Here is a 26,913-nt window from a genome sequence, read left to right on the forward strand (position 1 = left end):
CAGCTGAGGAGCAGCAGACTCCGCCGGTAACCGTGGCAACGTGGCGGAGCGAACAATGCAGCGCTGTGTCCCCACTCAGGGTGGGGGGGTGAGGGGGGGTACACATCGTCACAGCGGCCAGCCAGACAGACAGACGGAGGTCTTATCAACCCTCACGGCTGACCCTCGTCACCCTCCATTATGAGGAAGCTACAGTATGTCCACCTGCTGCCCGCTGGACGCCCGCGGGAGGATGATTTAGAGCGTTATTATGGGATGCTGATGTCATTCTGAGTGTGACAGCGCACAGCTGGCCTGGTGGCACAGCTTCAGTCCCCAAGCAGCGTGTGGATTGTGGGCTTTTTGTTACAGGGAAGGTTGACTTGATTTTATCGACTGCAAACAAAACCTTGTCCCTTCATCGTTCCTTTTTTTTTAAATCCCCCCCCCCCCCAAAAAAAGGCGTTCATCTGTGTTAAAAAGAACGTACTATGCCAGTGGTTCAATGTTCGATTGTGATGTTGTTTATACTAGTCTCGTCGAGCCGGACTGTTGCCTGCCACAATGTTTCAAGCACTTCCGCCATACAGTCGGGAGCAACGGAAAACTCTGAAAATGATCAATGAAAATGTTTTTTCGTGAACGGAAATGACGAACAGATGACGGCTTCCGTTCTCGGCTTTCGGAAGGTGTAGTTCTAGACTCTATACAGGTATAATCAACGATTGTGAAATACTGTAGCTGTCTGGCTACGCAAGACTAATTGTCATATGTCAATTACAGCATTCAGCGGTCTGTTATTTCTTGATATTAGAGTGTTGCTCAACCAATTCAGGCCGCTACCCACCAAATTAACCATATTTGAACTTGGGACCCCCCCCCCACCCTGAAAAACACTTGGAATTGTAGGAGTTGGGTCTGAGGAGTTGTCTTAAAAGTCCTTAAATTGTAACTTTACTGTCATCTGGGGACCCCCCAAAATCGAAGCCACAGGTTGAGAACCACTGCACTAAAGAATGCATTTGAAAACATTTGAGGTGAGAAATAATGGTCAATGTATCAGAATGAATTCCTAGAAGAGTTTAACGTGAATTCCTAGCCGGACATTTTGTGCCCGGACAGACCTCATTGTTGACATAACCTAACAGATCTTATTTACCCAAAGCAATGAAATCCTTTTTTTAAATCAATAAAATTGTTTTGTTTTATTTTGTGTCACATTATTGGTTTCATGAAGCATGGACAGATACTTGTATATAATCTCTCTCAATACACATAACTGGGGTCAAAAATATGAAATTTGAATTTGTTCTCCCTTTTATTAAAGTGACAGTCCTTTGCTAAACAAAAAAAAGAAAGAAACAAAGAAAACAACAAAACACTCCACAACTGTCTGAAGTGTATGATACAAGGTTTTGTTGTTCTGCTATCAAATAGGCTACAGAGTGAATATCATACTTACATAGCAAGGGAGCTAATACGTCTGGACCCATTCACAAGAATCACCATGATCAGCAAAAACACAACACCAGCACACCTTCAATATATTACTTCCCATGTGTGACTCACTCTGTGGATGCTTTAAGAACCAAAAGACCCCACCCCCCACAGACACAGACACAAAAACAATATATACAAAGAAATGAGACAAAATTTAAGACTGAGTGCAAAGTTTGGAAACAATACTGGTGAGTTAATAAAAATAAACATATTGCCATAAATTCTAATATTCAAGTTGAACTATACAAATAATAATGTGTGAATTCCTTCATATATAAAATGTGTAAACAGAGAAGGGACAGCGGACTGTAGCTTCTACTCAGCTCTGCCCTTTTAGGGGGCGTGTCCACAGAAGTTTTCTTTCTTTTTGAGCGGTGGTCACAACGCTCCTATACGTGGCCGTGTGTGTGGGTCTGTCTGTCTGTTTGTCTGTCTGTCTCCGTGTCCGTAGCCTGCCCTGCAGTAACCTTTTCTGACCACACATGTTAAGGGAGGGGCGCTGTTGTTCAGGATAGGCCAGGCATAGGCCAGGCACACTCACACACAAACACACACAGGGGGCACACACACACACACACACAGGGGGCACACAAACACATACACACACACACACACACACACACCACCGCTCAGTTCACACGAGTGTGATTTTTTTTTAACAAACTGTTACGACTACTTCTTGGCCTTAAGCCCATACACCCACCTAATTCCAACATACTTTGCTTTCGACGGCTCAGGGTAGAAGCAAATATCACCGGGATTGGTATTTAAAGGACAACTCCACCCTAAATCACTTCTGGGCTCTTATGCCTTAACTTAAAGGCCTGTCCATACAGTCTCCCACCCGAACATTTCGTTGTATAAGTCAACTACAAAATGACTTCACTCGCAGCTTCTGAAAAGCATTACCCCGAATAAGAGTTCGGAAAGCTGCACGTCGAAAAGTCGGAACTCTCCAACAAAAGGTTCGGTGGTCGGAGACAGTATGGACTGGTCTTTAACTCATCTGGTGCCGATCCCGAACTAGTTCGGCTTTATTTCAATCCAATACAATCTTTTTTTTATTAATTCACTTACCCCGAGCTGCTTGTAGAGTCGTGGGTGGTCCTGGCTCGCTAGCCGCTAGCCAGCTAGCCGTTCTACTCTGTCCGACGATATATTCCATTAAAAATGGTTTAAAATACATTTTTGAGCTCCCCAATGTTCACCCGATGTTCGGCGCCGCTTCCGATGAGTACACGAGTGTGCCGATCCCAAAGTAGTTCGGCTTTATTTAATTAAATGAATAAAATGATAAGAGGCCTTCTGAAGCCTGGCCTGATTTTTCTAGCTACTAGCCGAAAGCTAGCAACCTCCCGGCCGGCCGTAATTTGCAAACGCAATCGCCAATCTCCGCCTAATCCAATGAAAGACCGCATCTTTAAAGGCTTATATCTCTTTTTTGTGTTTTAGGGAAGCGGCGCGAGGTTTATTTACGGCGAAATCGCCCAAAAATGATCTTTTAGATGACAAAATGGGAATAGCCATTCTGTTAGCATCTTCATCCGGGACATTTCCATGCCGTGCATGAACGTGAGCACGTCAGGTCCTGGAAGGTGAAGTCCTGGAAGCTAAAGCGCTCGCCTATGAGAGATGCGCTGGCATTCTTTGGCCCCTAGAGGGCGCTGGCACTCAAAGAGTTAAGTTAAGGCATAAGAGCTGGTACTTAAGACAATCAAAATACAGGTCTTACCTCAGGTATATACTGTACAGTACCTCTCTTCCCCTTGCTAACATGTCTTCTTCCCTTTCTCTTATAGAAATAACACAAAATGATGGAGCTTGCAGAGAAACACATTTCACCTACTGTTTTACACCTGTAAACCTGTGATAAGTTGATTCTGATTCGATTTCTAATGAAGCAGATGGCGCGCAAGCACAGCAAAGGTCGGATAGGTTCAAACAATAAAAAAAATGTGTGTTTTAAGAAGCACGCTGGACGCGATTAGCCAAACGCTTCTCCGCTCCTTCTGTGGACACGGCCCCTTAGTAAACCCACCTTTGTTTGTGGTCCCCAGAGTTGGTCAAAATAACTTGATATGTCAATAACAATCAAATTCCTAAACGTAGTAGAAATTAAACAAAATGTTCACCCAATGCTGCGGTTCCTATGGTCCATTGAACTTAAAGACCCCTTCCTTTGATGTAACACTTTGGACATGTTTGTAAACCCCTCCGTCCGTCCGTATGTCTGTCCGTCCCTTCCCTTCAGCAGTGTGTCCCCACGGAGGCGTAGGGCGAGGTCGTCTCACCGCGACGGATTGTGCTGAAGGGTGACAGCTCCAGCTCGGTGGTGGTGCACTCGTTGTCGCTGGCACTCGTTCTCGTTGACGCCCGCGCGCCTCCGCCGGAGCCGCCGCCGCTGGGCCCGCACTCCTGGCAGCAGCAGCAGCAACAGTCCAGGAAGGCCCGGTTGAACGGCTGGCACAGGCACAGCAGCAGCACGGGCGTCACGGCCGCCTTGCAGAACAGCAGCAGCTGGGCGACCAGGTGCAGCGCGTCCAGGGCGCGGCGGGGCACGCTGGCCGCCATGTAGACGCTCACGATGTTACAGATGTTCTCGGGGATGATGCAGAAGCCGTAGAGGATGGCCAGCGCCACCACGGTGCAGTTCATCTGGCTCTCCAGGTGGATCTGCTTCTTGGTGCCGCGCACGGCCGCCCGCTCGGCCTTGCGGATCTTGCGCGCCGTCACCAGCGAGCAGCAGATGGTGAACAGTGTGGGAAGGCAGAAGTAGCAGCCGAAGTACCACCAGAGGCGGGCGCCGTCGTAGGTGAGGCCCAGGACGTACAGCGTGTCGGGCAGCTCGGTGGAGACGCGCACCACGCAGCGCTCGCCGGGCGCCGTCGCCGCATCCGGCGGCTCGCCGTCCTCCACCGCCAGCTGCCGGATGAGGACCTCGGGCAGCGCCAGCAGGAGGGCGCCCACCCAGATGACAGCCAGCTTGGCGCCGGTGGACGCGCAGTTCTCGACCATCTCGTAGTACATCTGCACGTTGGTGGCGGCGCGGAAGCGGTCGATGCACAGGGCGCACAGCGTGAAGGTGGTGACACCGAGAGAGACCACCTGGACAAGAGGAGAGAGGTGGTTGTGTTAGGACCTGGGAGTTGACTTCAGCACGACCAGTGGTGGAAAGTAGTACTGGTGGAAAGAAGTACTCACATGTTCTACTTTTGTAAGTAAAAGTATCAATACTGCAATATAGAAATACAAGTAAAAGTCCGGAATTCAAAATAAAGTAGACTACCAAAAGTACTCATTGTGCAGAATGTCCTGTTTCAAGTTTTCAAATACAAATCTTTTGAAAATAGCTGATCTACAAGCTCACAGTGAGTTGCTTCTCTTGTATATTGGCTGTTTTCAAATGGCGGAAATTTATATACTGTAGTATTTTTAACTAGTAACTAAAGTTTTCAAATACATGTAGTTTAGTAAAAGTACAATATTTGGATCAGAGATGTGGTGGAGTAGAAGTAAAAGTATTGGAAATTGGGAATACTCAAGTAATGTAAAAATACCTAAAAAGAAAAGTACAGTACTTAAGTAAAAGGACTTGCTTGGCTTAAGTGGTTCATTCATAACTACTACTAGTACTTTTCTCGTCCAAGAAATGTAGTTTGAAATTGAATTGAATTGAAGTCTTTGGTATTAACCGGACCCCAAACTCCCACTCTCAGGGCTGACACTCTAACCACGAGGCCACTGAGCCTTACTATAATCTATATTTTGTCTTAGGAATGCGACAAATACATAAAATATTATTGAACTCAAGTCTCCATGGTGTGAGTAATCGATAGATTTTTTTTTTTAATTTTGGGAACAGATAGTCAAAACATTTTACTTGAGTACAGTACTCAAGTAAATGTACTTGGTTACAGTCCACCACAGCCTCCAGGTCCCCTCCCCCGCTGCACAGGCATGCCGACCAACCAGTAGGTGTCACTAGTGAGCGTGAGATAAGGACACTGCCGGCTTCCCCACCCACAAACACACTGGCACTTTTGTTTGTTTGTTGGAGCACCGGGCCAAGGAGCGGGAGGCCCCGCTGCCGGGACACAAACCATCCCGCTGGCCCCTGCTCCGCTCCGGTGTTTCACCTGAATGGCCAATCAGATGGCCCCGGTCGTTCTGATCACCACAACAAAAGACAACAAGCCAAGTGATACAGTACAGTCGTTAGAATCGTATCTAAACCAACACAGCCACAGAATGCAACCTACTGTAAACCAGCCCTACTGATGGAAGCCAGCTGTTCTCTATGTGATGCTGCTGCTGTACGACCAGATAACAGTGGTTCTCAAAGTGGGGCTCTCGGGACCCCCAAAAATAGCAGTTCTTCAAGCTCACAAGCGCCTCACTTTGTGTGGCGCTGCGAGGTGGTTTTTGAAAAAGTGTGAGAACTACTGATTTAGAAGGCATTTGTAGAATCAGCCTCTGGTCTTAATGGGTTGATTCAGTCCAACCAGAAGCAGGGTGTTGTAGAGTAACTAAGTACATTTACTTAAATGTACTTAAGTACAATTTTGATGTATTTGTATTTTACTTGAGTATTTCCAATTTCCAATACTTTGCTTCTACTCCACTACATCTCAGATCCCAACATTGTACTTTTAATCCACAACAATTATTTGAAAACTTTAGTTACTAGTTACATTTCGGCATTTGAAAATAGACGATCTGCAAGCTCACACGTCACGAATACTTTTGTACTTTCACTCAATACATAGTTTGAATTCCAGACTTGTACTTGTAACAGAGCATTTCTACATTGCAAATATAGCACTGGTATACAGTTTTATGGGGGGAAACATCCTAAATGGAGAGTTCTGGTCTCTGTCAAACCAAACAGGAAGTTGTCTCAGACGTTATCATTGATGTCGGGCAGAAACCTCATATCTTTCCAAAGAAAAAAAAGAGAACTTGTAAATTAATGTCCTACTTCGTCATTCTACAGTGCCAACAATGTATTTTTAAAACAAGACCCAAAAAATACAAACTGCAACTAATGATACATACAAGCGACATTACAGAAAAAGCAGCCAAAAGTGCACACACTGCTCTTTTCCCCCCTTTCCTGTCAACAGTTTTGGACATACAAGATTTCCACCCGACAATGTTGTCGGGGAAACTTGCAGTGGGTTCACCATCAATCACTATTAGCACAGACATGGAGGAACACTTTGTGTAATTGATCGGGTTAGAGCGGTTGGCGTGGATATATAAATCCACATGATGTGGTCACGCCCTCACAGATCTGTCTGCCACCTGCTGCTTATCACAGGACAGGGAACAGAGTGAAATGTAGAGAGCAGCCATTCCTGATCTGTGATCCAGAAGAGGTTGGGAATCCTCTGATGCAGGCTACCTTTTTCAGGCTGTGACCCCCCCATAACCAAAAATATTCACACTTGAACTGGGGACCGCCCCAAAATATTCACATTTGAACTGGAGACCGCCCAAAATAATCATATTTGGGGACCCTGACAAAAAAATCTTTTGAACTGGGGACCCCCCCACACACACACACACCCTGAAAAGCACTTGGAATTGTAGGAGTTGAGCCATTACATTTAGTTTGACTCTGTTCCACAGATAAATGGGGTGAAAATAGCCGAACTACAAGCTCACTGCATGAGTTTGTCCAGTAGATCGGCAATGTTCTAAATGTTCTCTCTGGTAAGTAAGGAATGGCAGTGGGCAGGACATCCCTGGTCACAAGGAGAACACAGCACTGGCTCCTGTATATCGTCACTGTCGGGCAGAAACCTTGTATTTCCATGTTTCAAATGTGCATGTTTTTTCGTAAAGTTAAAGCCCTGCTTCATCATACAAGACTGTCGCACAAAACTAGAGAAAATAGCAGATCTACAAGCGCACAACGCCTCGCAGTGCGAGGCGTTGTATGCTTGTAGATCTGCTATTTTCACTATTTTAAATCTTTGTTTTTAATGATAAATACAAAGCGAACGGTTTGGACATACAAGGTTTCCACCCGACAATGACGATATGTTTATAAAGCAATCTCATTGTACCACCTAATTACCTGTCATCTCTCATTACATGGCATTGCAGTAACAATTACCAGACACGGTCTGGGGATCAGCTGGCTCTTTGCTGCTCCTGGGAGTCAACACAGAGCTGGAAAAACAGCTTTTAGTTGTTGAGTATAGGACGACTTTCAACAGACATTCAAATTGGAATACTTCAGTCCTTTAGGGGCCAACTCAAACATGTGATGAAGGAATTTGAAGTGCAGGCATATTGTGCATGCTTCGAATAACGCCATAATCATTAACAGTGCAAGCTGTATTGATGTGCGATGATTTTATTTTGTTTATGATGATTGTGTTTCGGGCGCCTTTGAAAATGAGAGCTCGGTGGTCTCAATCGGTTTTCCCTGATTAAATAACGGTAAAATACGATACAATTAAAATAATCTGGGAGTGTAAAAATGTACTCTTACGGGAAGTGGTGGTCAAAGTACTCAAAACCGGTAATCGAGTCAAAAATATAGATACTCCTGGTCAAATATTACCCAACTAAGTGACAGATGCTCAGTCAAATTTGTAGGCTACTTGAGTTAAAAGTACTGGAGTACTGTACTTAATTTGTGTTCACAGTTATATCTCTGTATATTACTGTACTTCAGCCAAAGTAAACATGAGCCGTGTGTGTGTGTGTGTGTGTGTGTGTGTGTGTGTGTGTGTGTGTGTGTGTGTGTGTGTGTGTGTGTGTGTGTGTGTGTGTGTGTGTGTGTGTGTGTGTTTTTGTGTGTGTGTGTGTGTGTGTGTGTGTGTGTGTGTGTGTGTGTGTGTGTGTGTGTGTGTGTGTGTGTGTGTGTGTGTGTGTGTGTGTGTGCGTGCGTGCGTGCGTGCGTGCGTGCGTGCGTGCGTGCGTGCGTGCGTGCGTGCGTGCGTGCGTGCGTGCGTGCGTGCGTGCGTGCGTGCGTGCGTGCGTGCGTGCGTGTGCACGTGCTGATTGTGAGTCATGACAGTATAAGCTGTACAGCAGCAGTTCCAGTAACGCTTCATGTGATCATATCGTCACTGTCGGGCAGAAACCTTGTATCTCCAAGTTTCAAATGTGTACATTTTTTCGTAAAGTAAAGCCCTGCTCCAACGATCGGCTATTTTCACTAGTTTAAATAATTTTTCAAAAGGATAAATACAAAACGAACGGTTTTGGACATACAAGGTTTCCACCCGACAACAGCAACGATATGCATTGTCTCATAGCGTCACTACTGGGCAGACACCTTGTATGTCCAAAACCGTTACTATTCCAGAAATGGAAAAAGCTACTTGTGCGGGCTGGGTGCAATAACTGCAATACCGCTAAAACAAATGTGTATGTTTGTAAGGTTGTGCAATGCATACCACGGTGTCGAGTTCATAACCACGATTGTCCTGTGGATCCAATGGAGTTATTATTTACTCACAAGCTCTTGTTCATTTTCATTGGGTCAATGTTTATAAACCCCACAGACATACATATAACCACGTTTTCTTTTAATAGTGAGAAAAAATTGCTGATGTACAGGATTTTCAAATATTGGCTATTTTTACTACTTTTGTCTACTCTCACTACTCCTTTTTTACAATGACGCAGAGCATTCATTTACAAAAACAAACAAACAAATCTATATTGAGATACAAGGTTTCTGCCCGACAGTGACGATCACATTCTTTGATGCTCGTAATAAAGTCACACAGGGAACATGCTCTCATGTTCCGATGTTTGGGGGGCGGCAGGCAGCAGGCAGCACTTTGCCTTGGTGCTGTTGCCCTTGTCCCCCCTCATATAAGGGGCCTTGGCAACAGAAGGTGTAAACAGTGCAGAGTGTTTTCCTGGCTCAGGCTCCACAGAGCCAGAAGAAGACAGAATGCAGCTGTGAGGAGCCAGGCTCTTTCATCTGTCTGAAGGCTTTCTGGCCCCCAGCTAGGAGGCTAGGAGGCTAAGAGGCTAGGAGGGAAGGGGGAGCACTAAGCAGCCATGGAAGGATGGAACAAACAGACACACGGGTGTCAAGAGGAGGTGTGTGTGTGTGTGTGGGGGGGGGGGGGTAGAGTTCTCAACGGGCCAGAAAATTAAGGCCCGGTTCTAACTGGGCCCTAACTGGGCCAGCCCGAGGCCCTACCCGACCCAACTCGGGTCAGGTCGGGTACGGTCGGGTTTGGAAAGAATTTAGTCATAAACTATAAATGTACTCCAATACATTTTTTTTAAGCGGTGAAAGCCGCTTCCAAGGTGTGGCTTTGTGTGTCCCGTACCTGTCCCGTGCATCTCTGCGCTGTGATTGGTCAGTTTTGTCTGTCCCGTACATGTCCCGTGCATGCTTGACCAATTGAGGATTGGTCAAGTTTCACATGCCAATTTGGCCCTCCAGACAAAATCATTCATTCATTTAGAATTCATAAAAATATAGAACTAAAGCACATAGAAAGTATAGATCTAGAAAACAGAATGTATAGATCTACAGATTTCATAGCTCTAGAACACATAGAATAAAAATTCACCGCTTCACTTCGAACCGAGGTTTGATCCTTTTCTAATTAGCATACATTTTAGGCCCTACACTACCCTAAATGTCGGGTCGGTATGGTCCGGTTCGGGCAGAATTTGAGAACTCTAGGGGGGGGGGGGGGGGGGGAGCCATGCATGGAGGATGAAGAGGATGCAGTTTACCTCTTTTCAACTTGACCTATTGTCATGTCATTTTAATTGCCAAAAGTAAAAAGTAAAAAAATATCGAAAACAACAGGTCTAAAAGCTCACAATGTGCTGCAATGTACGGAGCCTCTGAAGGGACACTAGAAGATAGATTTTTTTTCCATAGCAATGTGACATGTTTTTCACCATTAGTCACACAAAAAAAGTATATAAATCAATGCAAGCCAGGGGCTCAGGCTGAGAGGTTTAAAGTGATGTTGAAGTTTGACAGAACCTTATTGCCAGTAGCTATACAAACCAATTGCCATGGTTCAATTATCTAAAGCTAGCTGATATAATTGTGGGCTCGCCTGAAAGGCAAGAACACTATGTTATCTTCATTATTGCCAGACCCATGAAATGGGTAGGCCTACATAAGCAAATGTCTGTCCTGGTTTTCTATATAAAGGGTATATATGATGATGACATGATGATGACATGCCTACAAAAGGCATGATGTCATAAATGATGATGACAGACAGGGGGTCTGGCACAACCAGGTTGACCTGGTCTAGTTTATATATAGTGAGTTCCGTCGCAGACAGTACAAAGGCAGGGCCCTTAGCCAATTAGGTGCAATCGAGTTGCGGAGAAACATCTGGGAGTGGTGGTAGCTGGAGTATTGGTTGAGCTTCACATGACAGTTAGCATGTTGGAGAATATAGTCACGAGCGAGCCCACGCTGTTTCGCAGGAACAGTATTTCTAGTATATAAATGTTATGATGCTACCATTAGGCCTGGGCGATGATAAGCGACGATGATACACGAAAGAAGAAGTGCCTGTTGAGATCGACACATTTTCTGGGGCAACCTTCCAAGATCATACGTCACACAGGTATTTTACTCTCAAAAAAGCGCCTGCAATCTAGTGCAGGCGCAATCTAGTCCTGGACTAGTCATTATATAATCTCCCAAATTCTGACGTCATTAAATCTCCTGTAATATGATGTTCATCATTTTGATGACATACTATCGTAATATTAACCAGCTTTGCAAGCTGGTGAAAATAAATAAACTGGGTCTAATAAAGGCATGGCATCTACATGGATCTCTTCCATCATGGTGGTGATGTCATATTGATGACGTCAGTCTTGCCCAAATATGGAGGGGCGGCAGCCTGCACACATCGGTATTGTCAGGCATGAATGGCAACCGGTTGTGTTGTGCGTGAGGTCAGACAAGAGCTCTGCTCAGCATCATATAAGAGTTGAAAATATTTGTGAATTCCACTTCATTCCACAGACATCAGTCTTCTTGCTCAGTGTTGTGAGAGGAGGAGATAGAAAAAGCTCAGAGTCAGAAAGAGGATAAATAAATATTCCATTACCCAACAGACCCTAAAACCCTGTCCCTATCACAGTCCATGTATAAATGCAGATTTGGTGAACCGCCACTCCAGGAAGGAGTATGGTCTCAATCTCCCCAGACTACGATCCGCTGTTCTGGTTGTACGTACTTCACACCTCAAACGAGCCATGACGACCTCAACTGCCAAATACCCATAAATGGACATATCCTGTCGGAATCCTTCCAGCAAATCACCGGAATTGTAACCAGCCAGGAACAAGGAGACACAGACGAACCGAAATCTTACAGTCATCAAAAGTTGACCAAGACTTTAAAGGTCCTACACCATGCATTTAAAAATAATTTATATAACACTGTTTGTGTCCCAAAAACGTTTTTGAAAAGGTTTGAGGCTAAATTACCACTCCTGAATAGAGAGCCCCTGTCATTTCTGCCTGGCTTTCAGAGCATTTTCAGCTGCAGTACCACCTTGTCCTGAGTGGGAGGACTGCGCTATTGAGCCAGTTTTGGCCCCACACTCCTCCCCACCTCCTGCTCAGCAGGCCTGCCCACCCCTCCCCAACCCTCTCCCAGCTCCTCCTGCCTCCTTCTCAGGCCTGCCCACCCCTCCCCAACCCTCTCCCAGCTCCTCCTGCCTCCTTCTCAGGCCTTGTGACATCACAAATCTGACATTTCACAATCAGGACCGTTCTGAGACATGCTAACATAGATCTGCCCATAAACTGAGAAAGACACAATGGTCAGAAATAGGACTTTGTGAGGATAGAAGTTGCTGGTGGGACACCAAGAAAATACATAAAAATTGGAAAAATGAAAATTCATGGTGTAGGCCCTTTAATTCAACCAGGAGAAGTGAATACTTATAAAGGGAAGAAAACTCACATCTGTAAACAGTGTGACAAGAGTTTCAGTAAGTTAAGCCTCCTGAAGATGCACCAGCGTATCCACACAGGAGAAAAACCTTTTCGCTGTAAAGAGTGTGACAAGAGTTTCAGTCAGTTATGTAACCTGAGAAATCACCAGCGTATCCACACAGGAGAAAAACCTTTTCACTGTAAAGAGTGTGACAAGAGTTTCAGTCAGTTATGTAACCTGAAGAGTCACCTGCATATCCACACAGGAGAAAAACCTTTCTATTGTAAACAGTGTGACAAGGCTTTTAGTCGGTTAGATGAGCTGAGGAGACACCAGCGTATCCACACTGGAGAAAAACCTTTCTATTGTAAACAGTGTGACAAGAGTTTTAGTCGGTTAGATGAACTGAAGATTCACCAACGTATCCACACTGGAGAAAAACCTTTTCACTGTAAAGAGTGTGACAAGAGTTTTCGTCGGTTAGATGAACTGAAGATTCACCAACGTAGCCACAGTGGAGAAAAACCTTTCTATTGTAAACAGTGTGACAAGAGCTTTAGTCGGTTAGATCAACTGAAGATTCACCAACGTGTCCACACTGGAGAAAAACCTTTCAACTGTAAAGAGTGTGACAAGAGTTTCAGTCAGTTATGTAACCTGAAGAGTCACCTGCATATCCACACAGGAGAAAAACCTTTTCACTGTAAAGAGTGTGACAAGGCTTTCAGTCGGTTACGTCACCTGAAGAGACACCAGGGTATCCACACTGGAGGAAAACCTTTTTACTGTAAACCGTGAAAACCCAAATGCACCTTCCAACTGTACTTGGTACCGCAGATATAAAAAGCGAAATGCCTCGTTCGCCTCTGCAGTTCATTGGAGTGACGTGCAACAGTTGTAGTCCGGGCTTCCTGGAAAAACCAAGGGACTCCTGCCAGTCAAGTGACTACTGGCCAATCACAGCGCATCTTTTCCGGGACTTATCCAAGGACTACAATTCAATTCAACAGAGCCAGTTCCGATGTTGCGCGGCTCAGCTGTTCTTACAGGCTGCGTAGGTAAAGATCCTCCCCCACCTGCCTCTGATTGGCCTAGCAACGTCCGTATGTGTGACGCACGTGGAAGCAATGCACACGGATTCCCTTGGTCCTGAAGGAGGCGTCTACCTTTCTATGTCTATGCTTAGTACGCTCTTTTTTCACATTACACCTACAGCCGATGTAACACATATACTATGCAAATAAGTATAACATGCATACAATGCCTTGAATTTCTTTTATATGCTGATAACATTATACTAATTTATTTAATATTGGGTTGTTGTGGGCAATGCACTCAGAGACTCAGGTACAATGACATCATTTTGACCTTACTCTCTATATGGAAAAACTAATTGTGGGCTCGCTGGAAGCGAGCACACGTATGTTATCTTCATTATTTATCTACAAGTTCTCCTCAAAAATGAAGTAATCTATAAGTCAAGTTCTCCTCAAAAAATGACGTAATCTATCAGTCAAGTTCTCCTCGACAGTACAAAGGCAGGGCCCTTAGCCAATAAGGTGCAGCCAAAGGGTAGATCTTTGAGCCCATACATGGTGTTACATGTGAGCCCACACTGTTTTGTAGGCAATTGCACCTTTCCTCCATTGAATTCCAATTTCAGGAAAAAATAAAAAATAATAATAACTGAAATAAAAACTCCCAATCAAGGTAAAAATGTTCAATCAGAAGTCTCTGTTTCTATGACATCATGGAGAATCAACAACTGTGCTGTGACTATATTCTACAGGTGGGTAACTGTCATGTGAAGCCAGACCAATCCTGGAGCTAGTATCACTCTCCCATTGAACTACACTTCCCCATTGAATTGTAATTGCACCTTTCCTCTATTGAATTCCAATTGCAGAAAAAAAAGAAGAAAAAACTAAAATAAAAACTCCCAATCAAGGTAAAAATGTATGTACAAATAAATCGTTACATTAATAATAAATGGTGTTACATGCAAGCCTACACTGTTTCGTAGGAACAGTATTTCTAGTTCTAAATAGTGTGGCTCATCTTCATCTGTTGCTTTTGTGTTGTGTGATGTACAGGAGCAGAACCAGAAGTAGTGATTCCATACATGCTTCATCGTTCAATGAAGCAGATCTCAAAATAACACACAATGTGATCACCTGCATGCAGAGAGAGGGCTAAAGCTTAACAAACCCTACTGTACATACTCAAGGATAGGGACGTTCGTGTGGTTAAATCATTGGTTCTTAAAGTGGTCCCCAGCAAAATTGGCTCATACAGCATCACAATCATTGTAACCACATATTGAAAATGTTTGGACATTTCTTTTACATAAGTCTTCTCTTCTGGGGGTCCCTGGGACAAACCAACAGGGGGTCTGCGGCCAAATACATATTTTCAAGTTCAAATGTGTTTCAAATGTGTATGTTTTTTTTGTTTGTTGTTGTTGTAAATTAAAGCCCTACTTCAGAGTGTCGCACAAAAGTAGTGAAACTAGCAGATCTTACAAGCACACAGCGGCGCCTCACGATGCGAGGCGTTGTGTGCTTGTAGATCGGCTAGTTTCACTATTTTAAATCGCTTTTAAAATAAAAACAAAAACAGACAAGGTTTCCACCGACAACAACTAAATGTCAGGTACAGTTCAACATGTATACTGGCTACGGCGGCCACCCAAAGGTCCTCTGTCCTGCTCCAGAGTATAACAGACATTTTTATGTGTCAGTGTAACTGTCTGCCCGCGCCTTGTGTCCTTGTTGATATACAACCTTAGAGCTCAGCTAAACGTCGTCCGACCGCAGCACAAACAAAAGACATGCACATTAAACACACAACGACACATTAATGTCTAGCATCACATCAACATGACAGCAATACGTCCCCCAGAGCTGTGTGTGTCAGTGTTGCCATGTCTGCTTATTATAAGCGGCTTTGGACTTTTATGGGCTCCATTTCATAGACCTGGTTGCTTATTTCTCTCGCAAAAACTGGTGTGTGTGTGTGTGTGTGTGTGTGTGTGTGTGTGTGTGTGTGTGTGTGTGTGTGTGTGTGTGTGTGTGTGTGTGTGTGTGTGTGTGTGTGTGTGACTCAGTCCTAAACTAGACTGGGGGGGTTGCGGGGAAGGCCTTGTGTAACTAACCCATGTCTCATCTGCGTCCATAATGACAGATTTTCACAGGCCGTGGAGCATTGTGCATTGCCCTGGCAGCCCATTAGAATTAATATCCCCTCTGTTCGCTATAATTACACCCCATTAGCCGCATGGTTTGAGACCAGCTTGGCATAGCGAAGCTAACGCGCCGCTGTCGTTATTGGATGGCTGTGATGTATCCTCCCACCACCGGGGGCAAACATTTTAAATACCCCTATAAATGGATGGCATATCATGCAGGTTGAAGGCTGGGTTCTAATAAGAACATGTAATAGGATTACGGTAGGCTAATGTAATAGAACCATGGACCGGGACCCCTAGGGGGTCCTCAGAGTTACTACAGGGGCGGCCGCCAAATCTTTGTGATAGGATCATTCTTTTAAATGAACAACTTGAACCCTCGCATCCTTATACTGAGGAGAACTTTAGCCAAAAATAGCAGATCTACAAGCTCTCAACGCCTCGTACTGCGAGGCGTTGAGAGCTTGTAGATCGGCTATTTTCGGCAAATAGATTTGGTGTAGAGAGCAGACCAAGTACAGGGTACAGAGTGAAAGGTCAAGTTAACTAAAAACACGAATCCAACATAGACTGATGACAGACAGTGCTGTCAAACAAGTCTATGAATCTATCTATGAAATCGATGAAAATCTGCATCACACATTTATGTAGAGGGGGTCCCTGCTTCATCTTTCTCTCAGCTTAGGGGTCCTTGGCCTGAAAATGTTGAAGACCCCTGTTCTATCTATTTGAACAATGTTCTATTGTCAGTCTGGCAATGAAAAACGACCCATCAGGTTCAGGTTATAATGTACCAATATCACCTACTTTAATAGGTTTTTACTCCTAAAGGCTCATTCATACACTCACTTGTTTAGGTGAGGGGTTGATGTCAGAAAGTTAAAGCAGGGAGATGTGTCGGGGTTTGTGGTGAAGCACTCTTCTCTTCACTGCGGCTAATGACGTAACACAATTTTATGTGTGCTTGTGGGGGAGGGGGGCTTAATGTTTTTGTTTTCACTGATTCACAACTCTCTACACTCTCTAGCTCTACATTACAGCTATCATTTGACACTCATGCACTGCAAGTTGGTGAAAGTTACATACCTGAGGCAACCTACTCTGATGTCAGCTCTAGGGTTACAGCCAGACACTGCTCTGACCCAGTTGTGTCTGTGGTCGTCGATGTAAGAAAACAAAAGAACCTGTAACCAAAATTATGGAACCGCCAGGTTCACCGTGACGTGAACCGTTTCCAATATTGCAGACTAATGCTTGTTTTATTGAAGTGGGTGAGTGGTTAAGCCCGGGTTATACTTGGTTGTGCGCCCTGTCGCGCACCTGAAATAGCTGATCTACAAGCTCACAACGCATCAAGTTTTGACGTTGTTGTGCGCCGTTGTGAGTTTGCAGATCATCTATTTTTGGTGCATGACACTGGTGCGCCGCTAAGAATAAATCATTTCAGAAAGGAATGGAATAACATCAATCTTCACAGCAGCAGCCAGCGATATGAAATGAATGTTTGCAAGGTATGGACAATAGCATGATACTATGCGCCACACACACCCACCTGTACCGTACAGCTTATAGGAGTGTTGTGGCTGCGAGCTATGTGCTACGTGTCAACAAGCTATTGTACACAGAACAATGGAAAAAGTAGGCGACTGGGTATCGTCCTGTCCACAAGGTGCCACACACCATGACAATATAGAGACTGCACAAACTCAGCTCACAAACAGCCGGTTTTGAATACAAGCCAAGGACTCTGCAGGCTGTGGTGGGAAAAGTACTCTTTCTTCTTTGAGTAAAAGTACCAATACTGCAATGTAGAAATACTCTGTTACAAGTTAAAAGTCTGTAATTAAAAAACGTACTTGAGTAAAAGTACAAAATATTGGTATCAAAATTTACTTAAAGGGGAAGACCACCCATTTTCAATGTTTAACTATGTCATTAATATACCTTAGAGGAGTTAATTGGAAATATATATTTTTTTAAAGTCAGAGCGTTACACAAAAGCATACAAAGTAGCAGATATGCAAGCTCGAAACATGCCATCAAGAGACGCGTTATGAGCTTGTGGATCTGCTACTTTTGAATTTGAATCCTGAAAGGTAACAATTTTGGACATAATGGGCCTTGCTGTATCTTCGGATTTTTTTACCATTTTTTGAAAGTACTTCAAATAGCTGATCTAAATCAACACGTTGTGAGCTTGTAGATCGACTATTTGAACTATTTAAAAATGTTTTTCAAATTAGTAAGAAATTGCAAAAATGTTTAGGGATAAGGGGTAAGGCACCAGTGAAAATAGGGCCCATGAGGTTTCCACCCGACAGACAAAATGGAACACAATTGTATACAGTATGTAATGTAAAGTAGGGGTCCCTGCTTTATCTCTCTCTTAGCAAAAGGGGTCCTTGGCCTGGACAACGTTGACGAGCCCTGCTATAGATAGATGCGTTGATAGGTGGACAGACAGGCAGAGGCTAACAGTACATACAGTGATAGACTCAAACACATGGATGAGTGGAATGAGAATGAAGTGAGGATGTGTTTCTTTGGGCTCTCTTCACACCATTACCAGTAGGGCTGCCTGCCTAATGATTATCTTCTTAGATATTATTCCATTGATTACTGTTATGATTCATTGAATAATGGAGGTGCTTGTGTTTCAGTGGTCATAATTTTCTTTTCTTTTTATATATATCAACAAATTAATGCAATATTTTTTTCTTAATCAACTAAATTGATTTGTCTGATGAACCACTTAAGCCCTATTCTTTCTTTTTTTGATTCATCATACAACAGTCATGCAAGATGATTGAAAATAGATGATCTAAACTGATTAGCCCGCATCACATTGCGATGTGTTTTGAGCTAGTATACCGTCTATTTTTGCTATTTTAACAGTGTTGTTGCACCCATAATTTACAATTCCCACAAGACAAACACAAGCTGATCAACTTCTCATCCTGTACGGTGCAAACAGCCAGTCAACACAAAACCTGGGCACTGTACTGTACTGTACTGTATTATGCCCCCAACCCCCCATACTGGCTCAAACAAACAGCATCACAACGCGCAGATTAACAAATGTTTTAAGAGGCTACGCTCTCAGACAGACAGAGATTAGGCCTTGTTGTGTCATGGTTGATGGAGTGCATTTAAGTTGACTCGTGCTCATTCAGTGGAAACGGTGAAGAGTGCCTCGACTAACAACCTGCTCTGAAAGCAGGTTAGGCATAATTATTCGATGATGATTTCATAATGCCACTTTGAGTTGTGGAAAATGAATGACAATATTCTAGGTTACAGTAGAGCTGTTTTAACTCTGAGAGTGTACAAATGGAACACACATATCGTCGTTGTCGGGTGGAAACCTTGTATGTCCAAAACCGTTCGTTTTTATCATTTAAAAAAATGAACTAAACTAGTGAAAACAGCCGATCTACAAGCACACAACGCCTCGGCGTTGCTTGTAGATCGGCTGTTTTCACTACTTTTGTGCGACGGCCTTGTCTGATGAAGCAGGGCTTTACTTTGCGAAAAAACGTACACATTTGAAACTTGGAGATACAAGGTTTCTGCCCGACAGTGATGATATGCATACACATTCACAGTTACAGACCTGTAAGGGTCGATTTGGTTCCTACGAATCAATCATTTAGCTGGGGACCTCCTGGAACCCCCTCAAGGACGACTGGGGGGGGTCCCAGTATTGTTGATTGTGGTTGACTGTTAAGAACATATGGCACTCTATAAGCATTTAAACAGTAACATTACACTATGAGACTGACCTATGGAATTATGATATTCACCACGTTATCAAACTTCTAATAAAGTCTTCAGTCAATCAATCACAGCTTGTGACACCAGCAGTGGGGAAAGCTGTTGATGTATCAAAACAAAGGGTGTGCTGCTTGAAGAGTAAGCTGCTTAGGGCTGACATTTGCCTTTCGTTTCGGTTTCACATTATGATGCCCTAATCTAATGTACTGACATGACCTGCAAATGGGGTGGAGTCAGGATACCGATGCTGTGCCTTGAATTGTGATCAGTATAATGACTAGGGTTGGAATGATAATCGCTATTGTTTATCGTGATAAAAAACACTCAAAACAATAATCATATCGTGGAGATTTAATGAAATGTGTCATACACTGGGATCAATTCAGCTTTTATTTGTTTATTTGCTGCATATCTGGTACCACTTAAACACTCTATAATTGGTAAAACAGACCTGTAAATAATGTACTTGATAGTCTTTTTTTTTTACTCTCTAACGGCGTGTTGTGAGATTGTAGATCGGCTATTTTTGGCAAGTGTTACGTCACAAGGCGTTGTGTGCTTGTAGATTGAAGAACACAAAGTTATCCTCAGAATAGGGATGCTGATGTTCAAGTGGTACCGTTCATGTAAAAAAAAAGAAAAAAGATTTGGCGACCCCCCTGTAGTAACTCTGAGGACCCCCTAGGGGTCCCGGACCCCCTGTTGAAGACCCTTAAGGTGTCAACAGCCGAGGTAACGACAACAACAACAGGTATATGGAGTTGTGAGACTGAACATACGCAGTGATCGGGGCATAAAAGTAGTCTGGGATCCCTTCACTTTTCGGGATTTGATCCGGTCGGGAGCGGAAACCAAATTTGTCCGGAATGATCAAACCAGATTCAGTTTTAACCCAACATAATTCCCCTGTGCTCAAGGACATACTTTTAGGGCCTACCTAATAAACCCCTTGATGCGGAGTAATTTTGCTTGAAAAATCTGTTTGGTATATGCATCTTTTAGTCCAACTCATAGCGACTGGCAAGACTACACTAGGCTACTCAAGCATTTTAATTGGGGAAACAAACGGGGGGAACCAAAACAAAGCGACGCCGCTTCTTCTGCATGTGGTTTCCGCCTAAACCGCCCATTGTAAACGAACACCAGCTAGGTTACATCAAAAGTATAACAAACTGTCTGATGAAACATTGGCCAAATTGTCAAATAATATAAGAAAGAGGCAAACATTTTGAAAATAGACAATCTACAACGTTGCTATTTTCACAATAGTCAAACTATATGTACAATTCCAAGTGCTTGTCAGGGTCCCCAGTTCAAATATGATTATTTTGGGAGTCGTGGCCTGAAAAGGTTGAGAACGACTGCCCTAAATGAGACTATGAGCACACATGAAGCCCCATTTATGCTTTGTCATACGCCGGTGTTGCAGACAGAAAATAGAAGATCTATAAGCTCACACATGTGTGTCAAATCTGCAACACACTGTGACCTTATTATCTGCTATAGTCAGTCCGCAACATTGTTTCCCTTTATCTGACAACAATTGTGTCTCAATTTCATTCACTTATTGTTGTTAAACTGTCTGTAGCATTCCTGTCCACCATAATGTACCATATGGACACCTATACCATATTGACTTTAAAACCCCCAATTTAAAATTGAAATCATGAAAACAATTTGGAATATCTTTTTAAAACCTTTTAACAGGACACATCTTGTATGGGTGTCCCTGGCATAACATACAATGTACAAAACAATGATGTTGGCCTACAAAGCAACTAAAGTTATTGCTTCAAGACTGAAGCAGACTCACTCACTGGCTTCCACCGTAGTCTGAAGACTCACCTCTTCAGACTCCACCTTAGCACTTACCGTAACACTTGCCTACCCTCGATGACAGGTTTATGCAAAGGCTAAACTTGGGCATGTGAGAGAACCTGTGACATTATGTGTTCATTGTGTTGAACTACAGTACCAGTGAGTGTAATGAATTATTTACCTCGAGGTAAGGGATGACTTTACAGGAGAACTCTCCCAGCAGCCAGTTCTTGGTCAGCTCGTGGAAGACGACCAGCGGCAGGCAGAAGAAGATTACCACAAAGTCCCAGAAGGCCAGGTTGGCCAGCAGAGAGTTGGAGATGCTCCTCATGTAGTAGTTGTGACACACGATGCACATGATGGCTATATTCCCCAGGATGCCCACGATGAAGATTATGCCGCCGATGATGACCACAGCGTAGGCGCCGTACGACTCCGCCGTGACCGGGTAGAAGGGATTCCGTACTTGCTTTCGCCTGTTGTTGTTCTTGGGGAAGAAGTTGTCGAACAGGTTGGGCAGCGTGAACTGCTCATAGTCGCTGCTTTCGTTGAAGTCTTGCTCCTGGGCCAGGGGTTTAGGCAGCGTGTCCCACACGGCCAAGGATGCTGCCTGGCTCGTCTCTCCATCATCCTTCACGTTTCGTCTCTGACGGTTGCTGTGCTGTGTCTTCTTTTTCCGCCGGCACGTGTGCTCGTGCTTCTTGCTCTTATGATGATAATTTGCGTCACTCTTGACATGGCTGCATCCTCCTCTGCCCTGCGTTGCCATGGCAGCCGACGCCTCATCCCGTGGCGGCGCGCGCCAGGGTCCTTCTCCGTCTCCATCCTCGGCGCGTCCTCTTGGTCCTTTCGGATGCTGCGTTTTACGCACGGCGCGCGGAGCGCCTCGACTCCTCGCCACGGAGTTCAGGATGGCAGCGTGGTGCTGCTGCTGCTGCTGATGATGCGCCCAAGCGTTATTGTGTTGTTTGTCGTTGACGGCTCCTCGCCCCTCGCCGGCGGCTCCTCGCCCCTCGCCGGCAGCAGCCGGCTGCCATGTCCCGCTGCCACTACGAGCCTTATGTACATTCCTGTTTGTGGCGGTGGATTCATAATCGCGCTGCGGGGTGAAAGTGCTCTTTGTGTTCTCCGCGTCGTGCGGGTGACTTATTAGCACGGCCTCGCTGCACAGCGAGACGCACAGTAATCTCAAAAGTGGCAACAACATGGTTTTTCTGTCGATCTATTCTGATCGCACGCAGGACCAAAATGAACCGTGATCCACAGTGATTTTATCCATTTATGATCTCCGACTCCGAGGTTCGTAGACGAAATACCCTGAAAACTCAAAGCTCATAACTCCCGTCTGTGTGAGCGCACGATTTTATGTTTCTGTGCGCAAATCTGGATTTCACATGTAAAGCAGTGGTCAACTTGCCTTACGGGTGCAGGTGCGTCGCAGAGAAGAAGCTCCAAATAGCTGGTCTGTTCTTTACAGTCTTACAAGAATAAAACAGTGACGCTTTTCATACCGAGAGAAATCCCCTCCCCGAGTCCCCGTGTGTTTCTTCTGAGCTCGGAAAGAACGAGCGTGTAAACATTAAAAGTCACCACGGAGATCCCCACGCCTCATTCTCCACTTGTGTGCGCGTCCGTCCGTATACAGCCTGTTGGACATTTTGATCCCAGATGATCGACAACACAGAGGAGTTCATAGAGTCCAGGACGGTCGGTGCCGTTGGGTCCACACACACAGGCAGGCCCCACAGACACACAGAGGACACGGTCAGGATGGAGTGTCGAGGAGGTGCCAAGCTCCGTGTGGAGCCGTGCGTCGCCCGGACATCATAATAGAGATTAGAGGAGAGACAGGGGAGAAGGGACGAGCGCTCCCCCTGGTGGCTTTAACCCCGATCTGTAGTTACTAGCCTATGTCACAAACCTGAACTCAACACCGTGTTTGTTCAGCTAACTAAAGTTTTCAAATAGTTGTAGTCAGTGTAGTAAAAGTAAGCCTACACTGCCTCTGAGATGAAGTGGAGTAGAAAGTAGAAGAGTAGAAAAAAGTACTTGTAGCCTACTATCTTCATTTTCTCACAAATTTTCATTAGGCTATAATATGGTAACCATATTACATATTACAGTGTAGCCCAGCCCAGGGGTTTTCAAAGTGGGTGACGGGGCACCCTGGGGTGCCGTGATGGCAGTCCAGGGGTGCCGCGAGATAATTTGATAATATTTGGAATTCATTTGGAGAATTAAAACAATATTTAGTAACATTTATTAAAGTTATTTTCAGTCAGTTCTAACCAAATCCAAAATGGCTATTATCAACATTTTCCTCACAACATAATCACTAAAATATCGTCACTGTCGGGCAGAAACCTTGTATTTCCAAGTTTCAAATGTGTATCTTTTGGTAAAGTAAAGCCCTGCTTCATCATACAAGACTCACATCACAAAACTAGTGAAAACAGCCGATCTACAAGCACACAACACCTCGCGATGTGTGCTTGTAGATCTGCTGTTTTCACTAGTTTAGTAGGCCTACATTTTATAGATGATGAATAGGCCTACAAAACGAACGGTTTTGGACATACAAGGTTTCCACCCGACAACGACAATATGATAATATAAGGTGCTGGGAGTGAAAATTACAATGCAGGGGTGCCTCGGATTAAAAAAACATTTATGGGGTGCCCTGAGCCCTTTTTGTAAATGTTAATTGTAGGATATCTCCCTAGAAATCAGTGGAGTCAAATATGCAACAGTAAAATGCAGCGGAGTGAAAGCCATAACAACAAAATAAAAATAAGAAAGCAAATAAGGGGAGAGTGGGGTAAACAGACACTTTTTACACCTCATCTCTAGGCAAACTAAAAGATATAGACCTATCAGTAAAAATGTACAGATTTCCCAGTAATTTGGGATGTTTCCTAACAATGGAAGAATCAGAATCTATTCAAGACAAAAGGCAGTGAAAATATGATTTTTTTTTTTTTTTAAAGTGGTCTTGTGTCTCACTTTACCCCAGCACCGTGGTAAACTGAGACAGACCAGAGAAATCAAGGGGGTAAAGTGACCCACTTACTTTTTTCCCTTTAAAAATAAAAACACAAAAACCCACAGTGTCGGCAGGTTAAATATGCACAATACAAAAATGTACTTAGCAGAATTTCTTTTTATAAGGTTTGTCCTGTCATTTCCACCCATGTGTCAAATAATTTGACACGTGGGCTGAAAGAACAGGAAAAACCCTATAAGTAACCCTACAAGTTGATAAAAGGGTTTACCAAACTTTTCTCAGTTGATCCTTATGTAATTTTTCTTGTAGAATCCATTTCTGCAAAGTATATTGTTGTATTGTGCATAACTGATGAGATAATTTTAGCCAAATATGCTAATTATCGAATTAATTATGCACAACACAAAAAAAATGTATATTGCAAAGTTTGGCACACCCTTTCATCAGGTTTTTACAACTTTCTCCCTGTCTATCTTGTTGGGGTAATTGTCTCAATTTACCACACAGCCACATTTTGGGAAAAAGGACTCTATATCTCTTATCAATTCTGGGTAATCTTCAGCTAGCATCTATCACATGGATTTATAAGTTGGTAGTTCATCAATATGTATATGATGTAAAATGTTCTCCCTGAATCAATTTGCTTTGACAAAACAGCCGATTATGTTGACAGCAAGACATTTTACTTTTACATGCAAAAAAATCACATATGTTTTGTGAAAAAAGCATGTTTCCCACAGCACTATCAGGTCCTCTCCTTCACAGCAAGTCGGAAATTCAAGGGGCTTGAAAATATAATGGTCACATGACCACAGATGTGTTCAATTACAGGGGGTGTCTCAGTTTACCCCACTCTCCCCCTCATGTACAACTGTACAAGTAGCCTACAGACAATGTTGCATTGGTCCGGTCATGCGTGTACACGCTGTCCCGTATCTTTTCTGACAAGTGTCGCCTCTCACGCGCATGCATCAATACAAAGTACAACTTTACTTAAGTTCAATACTCAAGTAAATATAGGCCTACTGACTCTGTGTGTATTTGGCAGGCTAACTGCTGTGGCACTGGTCCTAAAGGACAACTCTGCCCTAAATCACTTCTATGCACATTTTCTTACTTATATTTATCCCAAAAGACTGTCCATGGGGTCTATTAGGCAGAAATGCCCCTGTTGTCCAGCTTTTACACTATTTGTTGTGTTCAAAAGTGATTTTCTTTTTCATGAATGTGTTATAGTTGTCATTACAAACACATCCATGCCTTGGTTGGCAAAACACATAAGAGCATCAGTGTTTAGAAGAGTGTGATGGCTTGTGTGGGACAACGATGACATGGATGTGTTTGTAACTAGTACCACATTCATGAATGCTATGCTATGCTATGCTATGAGAGCTGCCAGGGCATTTCTGCCTAATAGACCCCATGGACAGTCTTTTTGGATCAATATAAGTAGGAAAATAAGCCTAGAAGTGATTTAGGGCAGAGTTGTCCTTTAATAGGTAAAATAGAAAGAGCACTGATGCCACCTGCAGGAGAGATGTATATACTGCAGCAGAAAGAAAGAAGCAGCAGCATAGTTCACCCCCAAAATGACTTTCTTTCTATTGATTACTCATGCCATGGAGACTTGAGTCCATTAATATTTATTTGTATGTGTTGCATTCCTAAGACAAAAAAATAAAAATGAAAATAGTACATTTACCCCCCAAAAATGAAAATAGTACATTTACCCCCAATGATTCCAGATGGGTCCAAAATCAATGGGGGTACATTTATTGTAATCAACAATTGTCTTATAGGAATGTGAACAATACCCAAAAATATTATTGAACTCAAGTCTCCATAGCATGATTAATCAAAGGAAAAAAATATATTTTGGGCGTAAACTACTCCTTTAAACTGATTCAGTCATGAGATTCAGTTTTCAAAGTCGGTAACTTGTGAGTCACAGCTGTTGAGTCAAACAAACATTTCAAAAACAGAAATCTAAACTTGAAAAAAAGTATTGATTCAAAGAAAAGGCTACATTAAAAGATCAATCTTTTCAACATTTGATAATTCAGTTGACAGGACAGTTGTCTTCTCAAGCCAGACAACTATTCCTGTCTTCTGATGCTACTTTTAGCAGGCGTTCAGCAGGGGTCATCAACATTTGTGTGTCCCTGGCAAGACTTGACCCCTTGATCCTGTGGCAACTAATTACTCAATGTCAGTCTGCAGGTTTTCCTCAGAGTATATGTATGACACTGATTTACTTGACACTATGGGTGTCTTGAGTCCACTGGTAGGCCCTACAGTAGCACCTGGTTCTCAAACCTTTTATTTTCAATGACCCCCATAACTGTGTGCATACAAATGGAACAAAATGGACCCGTAGGGTAATTTTTATTAATATGTTCCAATGTTCCAATGCCAAAAACACAAAACAAATTACAGACCTCAATTTGGACTACCACAAAGCCACTTTGAGGACCACAGCACTAGTACATTTAGGGCTATAGCTCTCTGGTAATATTAATGTAAAACATTTTGACATTAACAAAAAATGTCCACAAGCCGGTATGGCAATGAACAAGAGGTCTTCAATATTTTCCAAAAAATGTGTAAATAACCGATCTACAAGCTCACAACGCGATACACTGTGACGTGTTGTGAGCTTGTAGATCTGCTACTTTCAGTATTTTGAAATTACGCAATTATTTAAAATATGTCAGTCATATATGTTAGTCTTTATATAGT

At 43.5% G+C, this 26,913-nt stretch overlaps 1 protein-coding gene across 1 annotated transcript; it reads right to left on the reverse strand.

The window, feature by feature from the left end:
• Positions 1-3,726: 3,726 nt before the first annotated feature.
• Positions 3,727-22,377, reverse strand: gpr37a (G protein-coupled receptor 37a; the record flags this gene model as incomplete). Its single annotated transcript, XM_080737075.1, has 2 exons — positions 3,727-4,584; positions 21,352-22,377. The coding sequence occupies 2 exons, from the start codon at positions 22,375-22,377 to the stop codon at positions 3,727-3,729; spliced, it is 1,884 nt and encodes a 627-aa protein (XP_080593201.1).
• Between the last annotated feature and the right edge of the window lie 4,536 nt (positions 22,378-26,913).

The sequence above is a fragment of the Nannobrachium achirus genome (assembly GCF_963921795.1).
Source record: "Nannobrachium achirus genome assembly, chromosome: 11".
Taxonomy (NCBI): Eukaryota; Metazoa; Chordata; class Actinopteri; order Myctophiformes; family Myctophidae; genus Nannobrachium; species Nannobrachium achirus.